Genomic DNA, 18,756 nt, shown 5'->3' on the forward strand with positions numbered 1-18,756 from the left:
TAGGATTTTAATTATGTCTTTTTATTTTATTTGTAATTTGTAATATTTATTGTGGTTTTTTAATGAATTTTAATATTATGGAAATGTTTTTGTTTAATTGAATTTTAAATTGAATTGTGCTCGTCCTTGCGGAAAAGTACAGCTGTGGGTGTTGTGCTCTTGCCAGAGAGCATGCAGGAATAGTGGCGCCGGGCCCACAACCGTGCTCGCTGGCAAGAGCACGGTTGTGGATGCTCTAAGCACAAGGCTTAATCCCATTTTTACGCTGACTACTTGGTTTCTTTTATGAATTTATTTTATTGAAGTAGTTGGTTAATTATGTTTTGAGAGGGAAAAATATATGAAAAAAGAGAAAATCGGAGAACAATGCAAAATTTGCTAAAATTAAAAGTTTGGTGTGTCGATTTCATATTATGGAAGAGATGTGACTTGGATCTAATACTGTATCTCATTTGGGTAGGTTAGTCAATTTATGTTTTTTTTAAAGAAATAATAAGTGAAAAATGCAATAATCTCATAAAATAAAAAATCATTTCATCTTATATCCGGAATGACCATTCAATTAAATTTCAAAATCTAAAAGTTCATCCGATTTAATCCTATGTTGTGAAATCTCTCCAAAAATTACTATACTATTAATGATGACACATTTTTATAGATTTATACAATATCCTACTCCATTTATTCCTAAAAAGTATAAAATATTTTTTTGTCTATCCCTAAAAAGTATAAATTTTTTTCTTTTTAGTCCTTCCATGATATAATTATTTTCTTTTTAGTACATCCCTGAAAAGTATAAACTATTTCCTTTATAGTTCGTCCTTAAAAAATATGAACTTTCTAAATTTGAAAAAAAAAATCTCTCTAATGAGGTGAGACATATTTTCCACTAACAATACTCTATTTACTGTTTCTTTCTATTTCTCTTGTATTACCAATTATGCATTAAAACCCGTGCTGAACTAGATGTACTTAGTATTTTTTGAGATGGAGGAAGTAGTATTACTTAACCCAATCAATTCACATAGTGCAAATGTAAATGTAAATGTAAATGTGATTGTGATTGTGATTGTGATTGTGATTGTGATTGTTTACCGATAATCGGTAGATAAGCAATTGAGACACCAATATTCCAACAGTGATCTATGTATTGCTTGAGTTACTACTTGTGTAATTTATTTTGTTAAGTTTTTAATATACATTTATTTCCATTTCTCAATATGTCACTCTCTCCATTCTATAAGAATATGCATTTGTTGAGCACGATTTTTAATGCACACTTGGTATAGCAAGAAAGAAATAGAAAGAAAAAGTAAAATATTGTTAGTGGAGAATGAGTCCACCTCATAAGAGATAAAAAGTTTCCAAATTTGAAAATTATATATTCTTAGAGCATCTCCAAGGGGAACAGGTAAATTTTATCTTCTTAAAAAGGTAATTATACATTCTCAAAAAGTAATGGATTTCAAGAGAAGAATGTAAATGAAGAAGACATATATAAATAATTAACTTTTTACCTTTTGTTCCAAGAAGAGGTAAAGATACATTCTCAAAATGAAAGAATGTATAATACCTTCTCAAATACCTCTTCTCTTAGAGAGTGAAATTTTATATAGAAGAGGTAAATATGGTAGTTATTTCTCTTTAACTCTCCATTTACCTCTTCCCTTAGAGATGCTCTTATTGGACGGACTAAAAATGAAATCGTGCATATTCTTATGAGACGGAGGGACTATTGTTTTATGACGTTCTCGTACTTTCCTTTTTATGAAATAACCTTCAAATTTTTTATAAAGAAGAAACAATATGTATATAAATATAATTTCAAGATACGTAGGTATACTCCCTCCGTCTCAATTAAGTTGGTAAAAAACTTTTGTGCACGTAAATTAAGAAATTATGTTGAATAAATTAAATGAAGGTAAAATAAAATAAGAGAGAGAAAAAAATAAGACAGATAAAGAAAAAATAAAATAGGTGACAGAATAAAGTAAAAGTGATTGAATATTTTTTATTAAAAAATAACTCAAAATTTATTGGATAAAAAATACTACTATTACTCAACTTATTTGGAATAACTTGAAGAGAAAGGGATTACTACTAGGGTTGGCACGGTACGGTATACCGTACTGAAATGAGCATACCGCATACTGTACCGAAAAGTATGATATGAGAAAACACGATACCATACCGTGCCGATTTTTTCGGTATATCGCATTTCGGTATACCGAAAAGTCGGTATATCAAAATATGAAAACATTTCGGTATACCGCAAGTTTAGGGTATATACCATAATTTTGCGGTATATAAAATATGAAAATATTATAAATAATAAATATATTAAATATATAATTATTAATGGTATATACCCTAAAATTACGGTATATATACCGTAATTGCGGTATTATGCGGTATACCGCGGTATATACAAAGCTAATACCTTTGTCGTATCTAAATCTATATCATACCATACCGAAGAGTGCGGCATACCTAAAATTCGGTATTTTTGGTATTTTTTTTGGGTATATTTTGCTAGCCCTATTTACTACTATATCGTGTAAAACGCGAAACGTGGAAAATGAAATCTAGTCTGTGAACAAAAAATTAACTCAAACAATAAAAATAACGAAATAGGAACAAAAGTTGCATTCATTCGAAACAAATATACCGATATACTGCCTGCCGCGCCTGCGTCTCACACTCACTCTCTATAAAGTCTCTCTCCAGTTCACTTTTCACTTTGAAGTTTGAACCTCCCCTGTCAGAGAATGCCCTTTTCGCAAATGGTAAATCTTTTTCTTCAACGGGACCAAGCAATATTTTCCTCTCAGTTCTTCTATAAAATAAACATTTTTCTTGATTTTGTTGGATTAATGCCCCTTTTGTTTATTCACCGTTGAGTGTTTAGTCAATCCTTCTGATAACTTTTCTTTCAAGGTAGACTATGTTTGCAATTTTTAATTAATTTCCTCTTTGCATTTTATGCACTCTTTCGATTTGGGTTTTGGAGAGGTGTTTTGGATCGTATGATATAATGGGGGTTGCTATCCGCTAATCGGTGGATAATCAAGTTTTTCAGGCGAATCATCTGTGATTTTAGTGAAATTCTTCCAAAAATGGATTACTGAAATTCCAGAAAGGTTGTGTTTTTATTGAGACACGATTAGGGGAATGATGTGCAATAGTATTTGTGATTTAATTTTGTTAATTCATAGCAGTCTTTTGTTTTTGCAATCAGATGTGACATTTTATATAGTATGTTCTTGTTAATGTGGGCACGATCGCTTACTCATGAACTTATTCATTTCCAGGTCTTGGGGTGTTGTCGAGCAGATAAAAGTAGAGTCTTGATTACCTTGCTCGTGATCTGGATAAATCTTTTCAAAATTTAGGATTTTGTTTTTGATCCAATCCTTGTCAACAAGTAGGTGTTTTCCAGTGATTTTGAGTTGGAAGTCTACATATTTTGAGCATGGAGCCTCTATGGAAGCTTGCATATTTACTTGAACCGTCGTCACTCACCCTCTTTGTCACAGCCAATAGTAGTGTCATATGCATCTGCTTCTAGAGCTCTGAATTATGGAAAGGAAATGGAGCGCAACCGTGATTTGTCTGAAGCTTCCATTACTCTAGACAGCTCTCAGGCACTGATGATCCCGATAATGAGCTCTTGCAGCTTGCTATTTATGTTCTATCTGTTTTCTTCTGTTTCTCAACTTCTGACTGCTTTTACTGCAGTTGCATCAGCATCTGCCTTGTACTTTTGCCTTTCGCCATATACTGCTCAAGTCAAATCTTACTTTGGTCTGCCCGACCCATATGTATCCCGGTGCTGTGCCAATTCACTTACAAGAATCCAAAGTATCCTGTTATTGGTTCGTGTCTCTTTAGTTGTGGCGTGGCTGGTTACAGGGCACTGGGTTTTGAACAATCTGTTGGGCATCTCTCTTTGCATTGCTTTTGTCAGCCATGTTCGACTTACGAATATCAAGATATGCGCGATGCTCCTTGCGTGCTTGTTTGTGTAAGATGTATTCTGGGTTTTCTATTCAGAGAGATTCTTTGGGGCAAATGTTATGGTATCAGTTGCAACGCAACAGGCATCTAAACCAGTTCACACTGTAGCTAACAGTCTGAATCTTCCTGGCTTACAGCTAATAACAAGAAAGCTTGAGTTGCCTGTCAAGATTGTGTTCCCCAGGAATATGTTGGGCAGTTCACTACCTGCAAATAATACCTCGGACTACATGATGCTTGGTCTCGGTGACATGGTAAGATAAGTTGCTACTCTTATTAATTCACTTTGACTTAGTATGCTTGAAGTGGTCTAACATGCAGCTAATTTGCAGATTAAGTCTTAAAATGGTCAAATTATATTATCAAAAATTACACAGTACACACTTTCATCAAATTCCCGACATCATATTTCCATCCTAACTACCTTTTACTCTTCCTTCGCACTTTCCACCTCGTGTTGAAACCTTTTATAGTCTCTGTTGCTATCTTAAAAACAATTTACATATCCTGTAACAATTGATCTTGGTGCAGCTCTTTGAATTTAATGCTTCCAGTTATGAATGGAGGCAATTCGAGTGTGTATGTTTCATGAGGGGGTCAAAAAATGTCTCATTCACAGTATCACTATGCCCTTATGTGCATAGATCCATTGCGTTTTTCCCTATAACATCCCGTATAATTTGATTGAAGTAAACAAGAAACTATTTGCTCTTTTAAACTCGGTATTCTGATTCCTTGGGTTTTCCCCTGTGGCTCAGGGGCACCCCTAGAGCATCAAAGTACTTTTTTTTCGAGCTGTCTCTAATACTGTTACCCTCACTCGACATGATGAATGCGTAGGTACCTTGTACATTGGGGCCGATCATCATCCTGTCGTGGATGAATAAGGATCTAGCAGAGTTGTGGGAGGGAACGATGGGAAATCCAAACGAGAAAGCACATCTTACAGGAGTATGAGCGGTAGTTTAGATCAGCCCTCGGGTCCGATATTTGAGTCTACCAAAGTTCTATGGGGAAAATTTAGGACTTCAACATCTTGGTAGTCAACTAGGCTGTCAAAGCAAGTTTGTTTCTTACCTATGTCAATATTATCACACATATTAAAAAATGGCTAAAATTGCTTTAAAATTTATCTTCTAATTGCTGCATGGAAGAAAATATGATACTCCAGTTTGTAGTTCTGATGTATACTAGTACTATATTACATATGTTAAAAATTTCAATCAAAATATAAAGAAAGCTCTGCCGAACTTTACTTTTGTCACAACTACTTAGATTAGACCTTTCAATTTGATGTTTCTTTGTTTATTTTACTTTATTGTTTTAGTTATATTATTCTCATTGTCACTCAGTTTTTTTAAAAAAACCGTTATTGGTACAATATAATTTAATTAAAATATTTCAATTTCTCAATCTTCACTGATTATACACGTGTGCATGTTTAGACCATCCTCATTTGTTCACTATTCATAACTCGCATAACTTTTTACTCAATTTGAGACAACATCTCCAACTCTCTATAGCTTTATCTATTTCAACCCTTCATTATTCATGGATCCCACTATTTCATTTCATTTTTTTATTTTTTCCAACAAATTCAATTTATATTTAGATTAAATTTTATTTTAATATTAAAATTTATAATTTTATTGATAAACATGAAAATTACATAATTGAAATCCTAATATTATAATGCAATGAAATACAGTGTCCTAAAAGCGAAGGGCTCGTGGAAAATGAAGCGCGAGATCGGCTAATAGTTGTCAAATTTCGTCCAAATGTGCTCGATTAGATGTTCGTGGAGTTGGGTGGTAGTGGATTAATTTTTTAATGCCACATTTTGTTTTGCTACTCTAATAATCAGTGATTCAGAATGAGATACTGTGATTTGCATTTCTGATATCCGCGTGGAATTGTATTGTGTTGCGTTGCGGTGAGTATGTGGAAAAGGTGGAGACTCAAGCCAGAAGGTTGGTAATGGTATCTTCTGACTAATTTAAAATGTGGGGTCGGTTGGTTGTAGGGTGGTGGTAAAAGCCAGCACATTAATTATACTTCAAGGCCCGCTGTCGAAGGAGAGTACTATTATAGTAAAATCTATGATCATCTTAGATCACAAATCAGCATTCCTAATCCTACACTATATAGGAAATGTAACTTCCTTGTACACATTCTGTACCACTAGGCATGCATATATATGTCCGTGCTCCATTTTACTTTATAGCCAAACCTAGTTATTGTAATTACTTGTGTTTTCAAATTTTGGCTAGGTAGATCTTATTTATTGCCGGGAGATTTGAGATAATTTTGAATTTTTAAATATTATTTGGATACGCAACTATGGTATTGGTTAGGCCGCATGTGACGCTCACATGAATGACATAACGTGATGTAGGAGGACAAAACTATAATGCATCTTGAAAAATTATTAGAAATTGACTATTTTGTGGAAATCACAATTGTTGGTAAATAGTAGTAGGGCTTACAACATGACATTTAAACGAACATGTATGAAATTAATGAGCTTATGTTAGTCTTATTCTTATCAGATTAACTTTATAATAATTGTCGGGATAAATTTAAGTTGAGTTTGGATTGAGTTCAGATCAGATTCTAATAAATTGTTAGTAATTAATATTAGTATTTTAATTCATTATTTTTTAGTACTAGTTCTTTATTATAGTTAAAATTAAGTTATCATTCTCTCACCTGCCATATGTGGCTGTAAGTTGTAGTGTTGGTTCGTATGATTGCTATATGTTATGTCGGGTCTGTGTCGTCAACAAAAATCAGATCGTGTTGATAACAGTTTTGTATTGTGTGTGGGTTGAGTTTGTGTTAGTGTTCAAGTTTAGAATTTCCTTAACAAAGTGTGTTCAAGTTTTCCCTTAATAGGTTGGATTGTTAATAAGACTGACTCGAGATAACAACCCAACCCAACCCACGCAACATACCATCTCCCTCCTCGTAAGTCGTAACTATTAGTGGGTGAGCTTTCTTCCTTTTACTATATTTTTTTTCTTGTATCAACAAAGTTACGGTAGCGTAGGACTATTTTGATTGAATTTTGTTGTCGTTAAAAATCCCATGCCGTTTAGACAAAATAACTCCTAGATTTCGATATCTTAGTTGTAAGTTGGGGCCCTGACCATTAACTAGGAGTGACTATAAGAAGAGAGACGTATAGAGATGTTTAGAATGAAGCATTTTGTGCATTTATTGGTTGCACGCAAGTGGACCTTTGTACTAGTACAAAATATTTGGCAAAAGTTCCTAAATACAGTTTAAATTAAATATCATAATTCCAGAAACTGTAATACAGTCCCCTCAATTCTATGCGTAAATATCCGCAAGAAAAAATAAAAAAAGGCCAAACCGTAAATTTCTTATTAGGGCATAACAGAGTGGGCAACGACCATAAAATGCTAAATAAAAATTTCATTCCTAGTCACTTGACCATCAATCTGTTACGGAGTCAACATCATTTGGCAATAATGGAATTCTCATTATTGAATATTGTTGCCCCTCTAACTAATTTTCGTAAACCCACCCCTATACACCACAATAATTTATAATCTCATTTCTTTGGTTTGATATTTGCAAAAAAACAAAACATATAGTATAATAGTAATTCTTAGTACTTTATTTTTCTCTTATTTTTACTTTGTCTTATCTCTTTTATTTATTTATTTGTGTTTCTATTTTATTTTATTTTTATTTAATTCATTAAACATAATTTTTTTAAATTTTGTGTCTAAAAGAGGAGGGAGTATTACTCAAGCAATAATATTTAATGTAAGTAATATCTGATACTTATAGATAATAGTGAAAAGCACGAGATATAAATGAAACATGACAAACAAATTCATTCTGTGTGTGTTATTTTTTGAAATACAGATAATAGCATCCTTCATATTGGTGAGTCTAGAATTCGAAAATTTTCGTGCTTTGTCTCTCTCTAAATCAATTAAACGAACATATGTATTTGGAGATTGACATTAGCGTTGCTTTCTCTGCTCCTTTTCTTGTAAAGTAGGACCGGACCAACTTCTCAATATATTCACACACACACATAGAATCTGAGTCTATATATATCAAGCATTTGGGGAGATAATAACAACTCAGAAATCCGACAGAAATGAAGGCAAATGCGTCGTTTAGCATTCTGGTGCTGGTGGTGCTAACGTGCGCGCCGCGGTGCATAATGTCGCAGCAGCAGCGGCGAGTGAACATGACTCTCGTCAGGAACGCTTCGTCGATCGGCGCATGTAAGTTCTCTCAAATCGTGATTCCGATCAAACTCATTTCAATAATAATAAAAAAAAATGTGAAGATTGCTTGGACGGAAGTTCGCCGGCGTATCATTTTGACAGGGGATTTGGGGCGGGCGCGCGCAACTGGCTCTTGCAATTTGAGGTGATTTTATATATTGCTCTGCCATGTCAGACATGTTTCTTTTATTTAATTATTATTTTTCTCTCTCTCCGATCTCAATCATTTTCCATTTCCATTTCCATTTCCATTTCCATTTGTAAAACCAAATATTTCATCCTAATTTCTCGAAACTGATGTCAAGAGGGCTCAAACACGGCACCTCATGCAATAATATCTAAGCTCCAGCTAGGACAAAGGCTCCGGATATTATTGAGGTTATCTTAGTCTACATAAAATGTAGCATGATATTAGAAATATAACTAGCACAAACTATAATATTCCTAGGTCATTATCCTAACTTGCCTTAACATTGATAGTCTACCCCGGTTATAATTAATATTTTAAATTTATTGTTTTTGTTAAAAAAAAAGGTGAGGATTAATTGATTATTTAGCAATTTGGATAATAACCTAATCTACATTTTAATTTAGTAATAGTGCTATTAATTATTTGTGATTAATAATCTTCTAATAACCACTAGACTAATATTGTTAGGATTGTATGTATATAAAAATGGTACAACAAATGAGGACTATAGGTTATTAATTTCATCCACATGGATCGCCTGTATCGCTATTCATGAAAAAGTAGATTAAAATGGTTGACCAACATATATACTTGACGACAAGATCAAGATGTCTGGTTCAAAGATCAATTATTAGCGGGTAAATCTAAGCTATAGCTAGTTCTAACTATAATTGCAACCCGATTTCATTTTGCAATCTTATCATACTAGTACTCCTATTAAATTAGTTCATTAACAACATGGAGTAATTAATAAATCGTGTGAGTTGTTAATTGTTATAGTAGTAGTATTAAGAAATTAGTTGTCGAAATAAAAGATTGAAGAGGACAATAATGCATGTGATAATACAGGGCGGAGGGTGGTGCAACGACGTCAAATCCTGCCTTGGCAGAGCCTCTACTCGCCGTGGATCCACTCTTCACATGTCTAAGGTTGAGGTTTTTTCCGGCATTTTGAGCAACAACGCCTCCTTCAACCCTGGTTGGTATATCTTACCTTTTTCCCCCTCATTTCTTTGCTTCTACACTTGTATTTGGAAAAATATAAAGCAGACCGGATATACTAATTTATAGCTGTTCAAACAATAAAACAATTGGTGCGTTCCAGATAGAGAAAGTTAGTGTGCTCCAATAGGCCATGACACTTGCACATGTAGTAGATCTAGGTTGCCATAAAAATAACTTATACCCCCCAAAAAAACAATAACCATCAAGGGTCATTTTCCTTCTCAGCACAATAATTAAAGTTTCATCTGTTTATTTTTATTGGTCCAGTCCAAAGAGAAACAAAAAAATGAGAGGCCGCTGTTTTGTTGACTTGTACGTGTAAATGTCAAATTCAGACACACATGGTATTAATTGTTACTCATGTAAAGCCAAAAACAGGAAAGGAGTAGAAAGGGAGAAACCAAGTAACAAACAAATTAAGGTTGAAATGCTACATTATAGTTCTGAAATGTACTTAGTTTTTTAGTTAAAAAGCAAATCTTTTTCAGCTAATTCTTGTAAAAGGATGAGAAGAGCTAATGTTATTCAATTTTAAGGAAATTTTGAGGTATTTATTTGCATGAATTTTGTGTTTAATGACCACTTGTCCAAAACTAACTAGCAAATTCAATGACAGATTTTTACAACTGGAACCGTGTAAAGCTAAGATACTGCGATGGTGCCTCCTTTGCTGGGGATGCTGTATTTGATAATGGAGTAAGCAATCACAATCCGTATTTTCTTTTAATAAGGAACATATTGCGCGGTTTATATATTTACCGAGCATTGTATAATCTGAGGTTTTCGCCATTTTGAATGAACCACAGACATCATTGCTTTATTTCAGAGGCCAGAGAATATGGAAAGCAATCATTCATGATCTTCTCCCCAAAGGCTTAGGCCAAGCAAGAAAGGTAATTTTAAGCTTGTAAGCATAAATTTATATGATCTTGTGCACAAAAATATTCGATTCAGTTAGTGGAAGTTCTATCATGGCAGGCTTTGCTATCTGGTTGCTCTGCCGGGGGCTTGGCCACCTTCGTGCATTGTGACGACTTCACTAGCTATTTGCCAGCAAATGCAAGTGTCAAATGTCTAAGCGATGCTGGCTTTTTTCTTGATGCGTAAGCTGTTAGTGTGGATACAATATTTATTAGACTGAATTTTCTGCATTCATTAGAATCTAAGGTACTGAACTAAATTTAATCCTTGCAGACGAGACATTGCTATGAACCACAGCATGCGATATTTCTACAAAAGCCTCGTTTCTCTGCAGGTGCATAGCAAGTTAAGGGAATCATGTTTTGTGACTTTGTACTGATATTGACATGTTAAACTTGGCAGGGCGTGGAAAAGAACCTGAATAAGAACTGCACGAGTTCTGGTTATCCCGAACTAGTATGTTTCATATTTCACAAGCTAACTATATGATTCATAAGAGGACTATTAACACACTTATCTCTCTGTATTTCCTTTTAGTGCTTCTTCCCACAATACGTTTTGCCATACATCAAGATGCCCTATTTCATCTTGAACACGGCTTATGATGTGTATCAAGTAAGAAGATATCCTGTTTACATGTGGCTCTTGTTATACAGCAATTAAACTCTACATCTCTGTTTGACAGTTTCATCACATTTTGGTGCCTCCGGCTGCTGATCCCCACGGCCACTGGTACCGTTGCAAGCTTAACCCGAAAGATTGTAACGCAGTCCAGATTGCTACTTTGCAAGGTTCATCCCCCTTCATACTATTGTTCTTCTTTTCACCAAACTAATCTAATGGATTAAAGCATAACATTCTCCCAGGATTCAGGAGATACATGCTTGAAACGCTGCGGCCTTTTTACATGAACTCAACAAGTGGAGGGATGTTTATAAACTCGTGTTTTGCTCATTGCCAGAGTGAATCACAGGACACCTGGTTCGCACTCGACTCTCCAAGAGTACACAATAAGGTTTGCCACATTTCTCCTTTCTTACTAGTCCGGAATACACGATTCAACTGATCCGATGTGGAATGAACAGACCATCGCACAAGCTGTTGGTGATTGGTACTTCAGCAGAAGGATAAGCAAGGAGATAGACTGTGCATATCCTTGTGATAGTAGCTGCCATAATCAGTTGAGCTGATATGTAGATTTTGGTATGCATGTTTGTAGCTGGTAGAATGAATATATTTAACTGAAACAAGCTGCTGCTGGTATTAATCTACAGTTTGTTTTACAGGAATTCTTGTATACAAAGAAGCAGCATATATACAAGGGTATTCTTTATCTTCAAGGAAGCAGCTTGGACACATTCAAATTTAGGCCTTGTAGCATATACTTATACTACAGATTAATTGTTGGTGTCACCTCTTCTTTGTAACCCCCTCCACATTGGAGGGAAGAAGCAAGACACTAAAGATGATTGGGAAATTAATATCAATAATTATTTGCTAATTTGAGGAAGTGAACTTCGATTATAGTTGGTGGTGGATCCATTTAAGCCCTACCAAAATGCCACCTTTTTCTTATAGTTGTTATGCTTACTTGTAGACTTGTAGTCATATCCTGAATTCGTTATAGTATTGTATTTCTGAATTCAATTATGTAGAGAAGTTGTAAATGTCACGCGAGTATTAATTTGGTATGGTTGTCCATAGCTGGATAAATTATTTTTCTTTAAATATATGTCAACAAAACAAAAAAACTTGAAGAAAGCGCTTAATGTGTCACCCGAAAAGAAAAAAAAAATTGTTATTGAAAGTCAAAAAATACTTTAGACAATAAAGACTAGAATAATCATACTTTTATGAATATAGATATAGTACAAACAAATCATGTACTTTACCTGTTTATAAAGAATTCAACTATGATGATGAACAAGAAAGGATGCATAGCTCAGTGGTAGAGCAATTAACTGGCGATCAATAGGTCACCGGTTTGAACCCGTTTGGGCCCTTTATTTGTTTTATTTTTGTTTTTATTTATCATAGCTCAATGAAAAGATTTATGTTCGATTTTGTTAATCTAGGGTTTAAATGGCTACAGACAATGTTCTAAGCTTGTACTCATAATTTACTTTCGTAGGGTCTTTGATTAATTTAGTTACAGGCAAACAAGTCCAATGAATTCGGTTGTTATAAATTCAAAGTCCTCATGTAAAACCTCTCATTCAAAAGTGAATATATTCTTTTATGGAAAATTATAAAATGGACCGATTTGTTTGGGCCACTAAGTCTGTACGTATTTTAATAATGCAAATATCAATTGCTTCAAGCCATAATTCATGTGGACTTCAATCATCCAAATTAGTTTAGTGGAGAGTCTGGAGACTGAATTGACACAAACGTGACAAAAAAACGCAGATTTGCTAAACAATACATTTCCTATTAACATTTATTCTCTTATATATTGCTAAAAGCAATATGCAAAGACCTAACACTTATACGGAGCAAAATGTATATAAGCTGAAATAATGAAATCAAATTAAATCAAAATATTAAATTTGGTTAGAATTTTTGGATCAAATGAGATTTATTCCCCCTAAAATTTTCAGATGTTAGGTTCACGTTGCTTGAGTGGCCTAACATTTTCGATCTACCACATCACATATTGTTTCCATTACACATTGAATTTTCTTGTGGCTTAGAACATCTTCAATCATTCAAACTAAACTTAAACCCATAAATGACACATCAAATAGTGATTTTATTCCAACCATTTAAACAAAACTCAAACTTAAAAACATATTCTCTATATTGTCTCTTTTACTCACAAAATTTTGTTTTGTGTTAGTGTAAACCTAAAGATAAAATTTCTTTACTCAAAAACCAAAAATAAAATTGGCTTTGAAATACCATTGGAATTAATTGGCTACTCCATTTTAAGTTTTAGTGTGCTATTAGGGATGGTCTTAATCCTTGTTTCATAGTTCGTTTATCCATTTCACGAGCAACAACTCATATGCTGCCGGTTATAAACTACAAGAAAAGTTATGAGATGCAGAGGAGTATTTTTAAAAAGTTATACATAGCTCAGGCATCAAGTAAAAGAGAAAGCATTCATGATTTATCTGTTGGCTAACAAACTCAATTGATATTCAAGATAGCATTAGTTAATGAAAAGAAAAGCACATTAGAACTCTTGCAACCTAATCCCAGAAAGCAAGTAAATCATCCCTTAAAATACAGCTGAACCACAAACAATAACAAGACAAAAACTTAAGATTCCTCCTGATACTCATCCTCATCTCCATAAACATAGCCTTCCTCTTCCTCGTCTGCCGTTGCATCTTGATATTGCTGGTACTCAGAAACTAAATCATTCATGTTGCTCTCAGCCTCTGTGAATTCCATCTCATCCATTCCTTCTCCAGTGTACCAATGCAAGAAAGCCTTCCTCCGGAACATGGCCGTGAACTGCTCACTAACCCTCCGGAACATCTCCTGAATTGACGTGGAGTTACCAATGAAGGTTGACGCCATTTTCAGGCCAGTTGGAGGAATATCACAAACAGTCGACTTGACATTATTGGGGATCCATTCAACAAAGTAAGATGAATTCTTGTTTTGGACATTGATCATCTGCTCATCCACCTCCTTCGTGCTCATCTTCCCACGGAACATGGCTGACGCTGTCAAATAACGACCATGGCGAGGGTCTGCAGCACACATCATGTTCTTTGAATCCCACATCTGCTGGGTAAGTTCAGGAACGGTGAGGGCTCTGTACTGCTGTGACCCACGAGAGGTGAGCGGAGCAAATCCAACCATGAAAAAGTGCAGCCTGGGGAAAGGAATTAAGTTGACAGCAAGTTTCCGGAGATCTGAGTTGAGTTGACCAGGGAACCGCAGGCAGCAAGTCACACCACTCATGGTCGCAGAAATCAGATGGTTAAGATCTCCAACTGGTAAACAAGAATTTAATAAGATAGGTTATTATGCTGAAATTCAAAATTCCACAAGCGCACATGAACTCAAGATGCAAAGAATCTGAATGCATGTGCCAACTTAGGAGACAGAATTAAGAATGTTATGCACCATGATATCCTTAGCAAGCACATACAAGCTACTCTTAGACCATGTGATGGAAATTATGGAATATGACAGTGAAGTTTATATAAATTGTAGGGAATAAAAAAGGAGAGTCAAAGTTTAACATAAGTATATCTGTCTGTTGGATATCTAGCAGCAATGCAAACTTTAGTTTCCTTAAAAATGAAACACACAACTTGCCTAGCCAAAGATGCACAAAAGTAAGATGGCATAATCATGCAGAAAACTATATTCCTGCAAAACACGATAGAAATCACAGAACCATTAAATAAGCGCAACTTACAGCTGGGAGTGGTAAGTTTGAGGGTTCTGAAGCAAATGTCATACAGAGCTTCATTGTCCAACACCATGCACTCATCAGCATTCTCGACAAGCTGGTGAACGGACAGAGTGGCATTATAAGGCTCAACAACAGTGTCTGACACCTTGGGCGATGGGAAGACAGAGAAAGTGAGCATCATGCGGTCTGGGTACTCTTCCCTGATTTTAGAAATCAGAAGAGTCCCCATTCCAGAACCTGTTCCACCTCCCAATGAATGGCACACCTGAAATCCTAAGAAGATGACAAATAAAACCAATGGTTTAGTCAAATGAAATTGTATAGAACTCACACATACTGCATTAACAATTTCAAACTGCTTGACTTGTATTCAAGATTTTGCCAAACTGATGAGAATGCAGATCAGTAAGAAAAGGACTCCATAGAAAATAAAAATGAGATCTCAAAGCAAATGGATATGCAAATGATAAGGTCTTTAAACAGGTCAAATTGTATTGTCTACCATCCTAACATTTAAATGCATAGCTTAAGTAGGACTCTTTCTTATATGTACACCCAAACTACTAGGAGAGTACAACTAACAAAATATTTACAATCAATAGATTCAACTCATAAAGAAGAGAGCCAACACTTACTCTTAGAAGTTAGCTAAAACTCAATCAAAATCATTAAAGGACTGAAACGAACGGAGTAACTCAAACTTCGCAGATAAGTTTATAAACGCATATTCACTTTATGACTTCACAATATATCCGAACACTGCCACGCAGAACACGAACGGAATAGCTTAACAAATCGAATTTAAATCCACAGATCTATTAAATGATAACTCACCCTGCAAGCAATCACAGTTCTCGGCCTCCTTCCGCACAACATCAAGCACGGAATCGATTAATTCAGCCCCCTCAGTATAGTGCCCCTTCGCCCAGTTATTTCCGGCGCCGGATTGGCCGAAAACGAAGTTATCAGGCCTGAAAATCTGCCCGTAGGTCCCAGATCTAACACTGTCCATGGTGCCGGGCTCCAAATCCATGAGCACGGCACGCGGAACAAACCTCCCGCAGCTGGCTTCATTGTAGTAGACGTTCACGCGCTCCAATTGGAGATCGTTGTCGCCATTGTAGCGTCCGGTGGTGTCGATCCCGTGCTCAGCGCACACTACCTCCCAAAATTTGGCACCGATTTGGTTACCACACTGGCCACCCTGGATGTGCAAGATCTCACGCATTTTGCAGTTGCTTGTTTGCAATGAGAGAGAGAGTGTGTGTTTCTGTGTGTGCAGAGACAAAACTAGGGTTGGTGATGAGAGAAGTGATGAGGGAATGGGGTTCAAATAACTGCCAATTTTCAGTGCGAATTTGAAATTTGAATTTCTTTCCAAAAGAGAGATTAGATTTGGTGCCACGCGATCAAGATTGGGTGGAATATACGCGCTGGTTCACATGGTCAAATGTTGCCGTCACGTGGGATGTTGTCAAAAGTGTACTACGGGCATGTGAGATTATCTCTTTCCCTTATTTTTTCAATTTGATTATTTTTGGAAATGACTGTGGTGTGATCTTGTTTAAAAATTGTTATTTAAATTATATACTTTTAAATCACTTTTTTTTCAATCAGATAACTTATAAAATTAGCCAATTATAATTTTTATATATTTTTTAATTATCCCATATAATTAAACTTTTAATAAAATTTATCACTTAAAACATATTTTTTAGTAATTAATTTTTGGATAATTTAGTATTGTTCTACACATGGTCTATTTATATATAATCATTTTATAATTGGTGAAGATATGATGATTAAAATCATAAAAGCCACAATAATTTCATCAAAATTTTAATCGTATGGATCAATTGAGAAACACACAAAAATTATAATTTGATTGACTGATATAAATGACATTTTTCTCTCACTTTAATCATATGTTCGTTATTTTACCTAGTTATTTATATATTGTGTCTCTTGTCTTAACTTACTACTCGAATCGTATTTTATTCTAAGTTGTTTCAAATAGCTAATACCAAAGATTATTAAATCATCTAATATCATTAGTTTTATTTTTTGTACTTTCTTTTACTTTATTAATATTTCTATTTACTAAACAGATTTTTTTTATATTTTGTAGGAAACAGAAACATCTCAAACGACAAATATTATTATCGTGAGAGATGATAGATTGTGTACTTCAAAACACAACATAATACTACTCTTGTCACACCAGCATTTTATCATCCAGCTCATATTCTTGCAATACTACTATCCAACCTCATTTCCACATCAATATTATTTCTATATTTTATTTTTAATTATTGGTATAAATAAAATAACAAAAAAATAAATTGAAGGTAAAAACATAGAAAAACAAAACATACATAATTTAAAAAAAATAAAAACAAGCTACATTTAACAAAAATATAAAGAAAAAAATAAACTAAAAACACAGTAGAAAGCATAGAAAAACAACACAGAAACACATCAAAAGTTGTCACCATTTAGACCCAATTTTTTCTGGATCTTCTTGATGGTAGCTCTGAGCTCCTTCTTGATTTCCTCATCGGTTTCGGATCTGTGCAACTAGTAACAGCCCAACAGCGTATTAGTAAGCGTCGCAGATGCAACATCCGACATGTCATCATTTTCGTCGGCCCGACGCGATTGGGCTTCTAACCGCTCATTGGTGCCTTCCCCTTCCACTTGACCACCTTCACGGCCATTGGGCGCCATGGGGTAGGTAGATCTCCTCATAGGCTTCGCTCGAGTCGATTGGCTCAGCTACGCCGCTACTGGTGTAGCTCCAGGAGACGTTGAGCCGCAACCTCTTCAGCGCATTCGCCACCAACCCTGCTTGGAATTTGGTGATCTCCTTCAGAACGAGATAGGCCTCCTAGTACTTGAAGGGGGTAGACATACCGTTGAACGTATACTTGTGCATCGTCAACTCTTTGACATCCTCCAGGCTCTGTCTGCTGCTCTGCATCCTTAGGTTGTTTAGGTAGAGACCTTGCTATCTAGCAATTTGGAGCTTCATTTGCTCCCAGTGCTTGTGGAGCTTGTCGGGAGTATGGGTCTTTGCCCATGCGGTCATCACCTGTTCGTATATATCCCTAATACGTCCCCAGAATCCTCTCCTCGCCTGTTGGTTGGACACAATCAGGTCCTTGGAGATGTCGACCAACACAAGCTTGAGCCATCGAGTCTAGCGGGTATAGTTCATCCTCTCTCCCTCTTCCACTCGGGCGTAGGCGCAAACGTCTCTATCGATTTTTTCTTCCCCTTTCCCTTCGGCTAGGAAGTGGGATTCTCCTTCGGAGGAGATGGGTGCATGTCAAACAGCTCGTACTCGTACACGATAAAGGTCAGATCGGCCTCCGGAAGAGATGTGCATCCGTCCGAACCAGGGGAGTACCGAGCATTGGTGGCCGATAGACTTCCTCACTGGTTGTAATTTTGGGATGCCTGCGGGGTTAAGGGTCTACTAGCCCCGATAAAGGCATTGTCGGGGTATGGGTGACTGTCATGGTACAGAGGGAAGCTGAGGTCAGAGAGAAAGTAATTTTGGTTGTTCTCGTGGGGATATTGGTTGTTTTTGCCAGAATTCGGAGAACTTCTATTGGATTCATTGTTTATAACTATAGAGTGAAAGTAAAAGAAATTGTAGATGTGAGAATGGAGAGAGGTAAGGTAAAAATAATGGGATATGAGGTTATATAGAGAGTAAAAAAAAAATTTTGAACGGCGTGAGAATGGCAGTTGGGCACCGGTCATAGATAGCCGCGGACGTGAGTTGGAGGCTGGGGAAGGCTGTCGATCGACGCTTTCTCCATAGGGGTGCCGATCGGATCGCTGATTGATCGATCGGGCGGCCGATCGGTGGCCACAGTGTGAGTGCCCTAAGAAAAAAACAATGGAACTTTACTGGATAATAAAATAGTAAATGCCAAAATTGGTCTTGAACATATGTCCATTTTACG

At 35.7% G+C, this 18,756-nt stretch overlaps 2 protein-coding genes, 1 long non-coding RNA gene and 1 pseudogene across 5 annotated transcripts; 2 read left to right on the forward strand and 2 right to left on the reverse strand.

Moving 5' to 3' along the window:
- Nucleotides 1-2,671: 2,671 nt before the first annotated feature.
- LOC121797404 lies at nt 2,672-5,157 on the forward strand (annotated as a pseudogene).
- A 2,716-nt stretch (nt 5,158-7,873) lies between these two features.
- On the forward strand, nt 7,874-12,132 carry LOC121793546 (pectin acetylesterase 9-like). Of its 3 annotated transcripts, none has more exons than XM_042191571.1 (14): nt 7,874-7,935; nt 8,054-8,285; nt 8,351-8,433; nt 9,328-9,457; nt 10,100-10,179; nt 10,290-10,376; nt 10,462-10,586; nt 10,678-10,738; nt 10,807-10,860; nt 10,942-11,019; nt 11,090-11,195; nt 11,271-11,419; nt 11,490-11,607; nt 11,691-12,132. In XM_042191571.1, the coding sequence occupies exons 2-13, from the start codon at nt 8,156-8,158 to the stop codon at nt 11,592-11,594; spliced, it is 1,188 nt and encodes a 395-aa protein (XP_042047505.1). In that variant the 5' UTR covers nt 7,874-7,935; nt 8,054-8,155; the 3' UTR covers nt 11,595-11,607; nt 11,691-12,132. The 3 variants fall into 3 exon arrangements, with proteins under 3 accessions (XP_042047505.1, XP_042047504.1, XP_042047506.1); XM_042191570.1 differs by having other exon boundaries at nt 7,920-7,935; nt 8,051-8,285; XM_042191572.1 differs by lacking the exons at nt 7,874-7,935; nt 8,351-8,433 and having other exon boundaries at nt 8,266-8,285.
- Nucleotides 12,133-13,494: 1,362 nt separating this feature from the next.
- On the reverse strand, nt 13,495-16,107 carry LOC121794682 (tubulin beta-1 chain-like). Its single transcript, XM_042192963.1, has 3 exons — nt 15,617-16,107; nt 14,786-15,055; nt 13,495-14,354 (listed from the first exon to the last, which is right to left on the reverse strand). Exons 1-3 carry the CDS (start codon nt 16,008-16,010, stop codon nt 13,669-13,671), a joined length of 1,350 nt encoding a protein of 449 aa, XP_042048897.1. The 5' UTR covers nt 16,011-16,107; the 3' UTR covers nt 13,495-13,668.
- Nucleotides 16,108-17,139: 1,032 nt separating this feature from the next.
- LOC121793741 lies at nt 17,140-18,483 on the reverse strand. Its single transcript, XR_006049158.1, has 2 exons — nt 17,696-18,483; nt 17,140-17,626 (listed from the first exon to the last, which is right to left on the reverse strand). It is a non-coding gene; the product is annotated as an uncharacterized LOC121793741 (long non-coding RNA).
- Between the last annotated feature and the right edge of the window lie 273 nt (nt 18,484-18,756).

Source organism: Salvia splendens, chromosome 3 (assembly GCF_004379255.2).
Source record: "Salvia splendens isolate huo1 chromosome 3, SspV2, whole genome shotgun sequence".
Taxonomy (NCBI): Eukaryota; Viridiplantae; Streptophyta; class Magnoliopsida; order Lamiales; family Lamiaceae; genus Salvia; species Salvia splendens.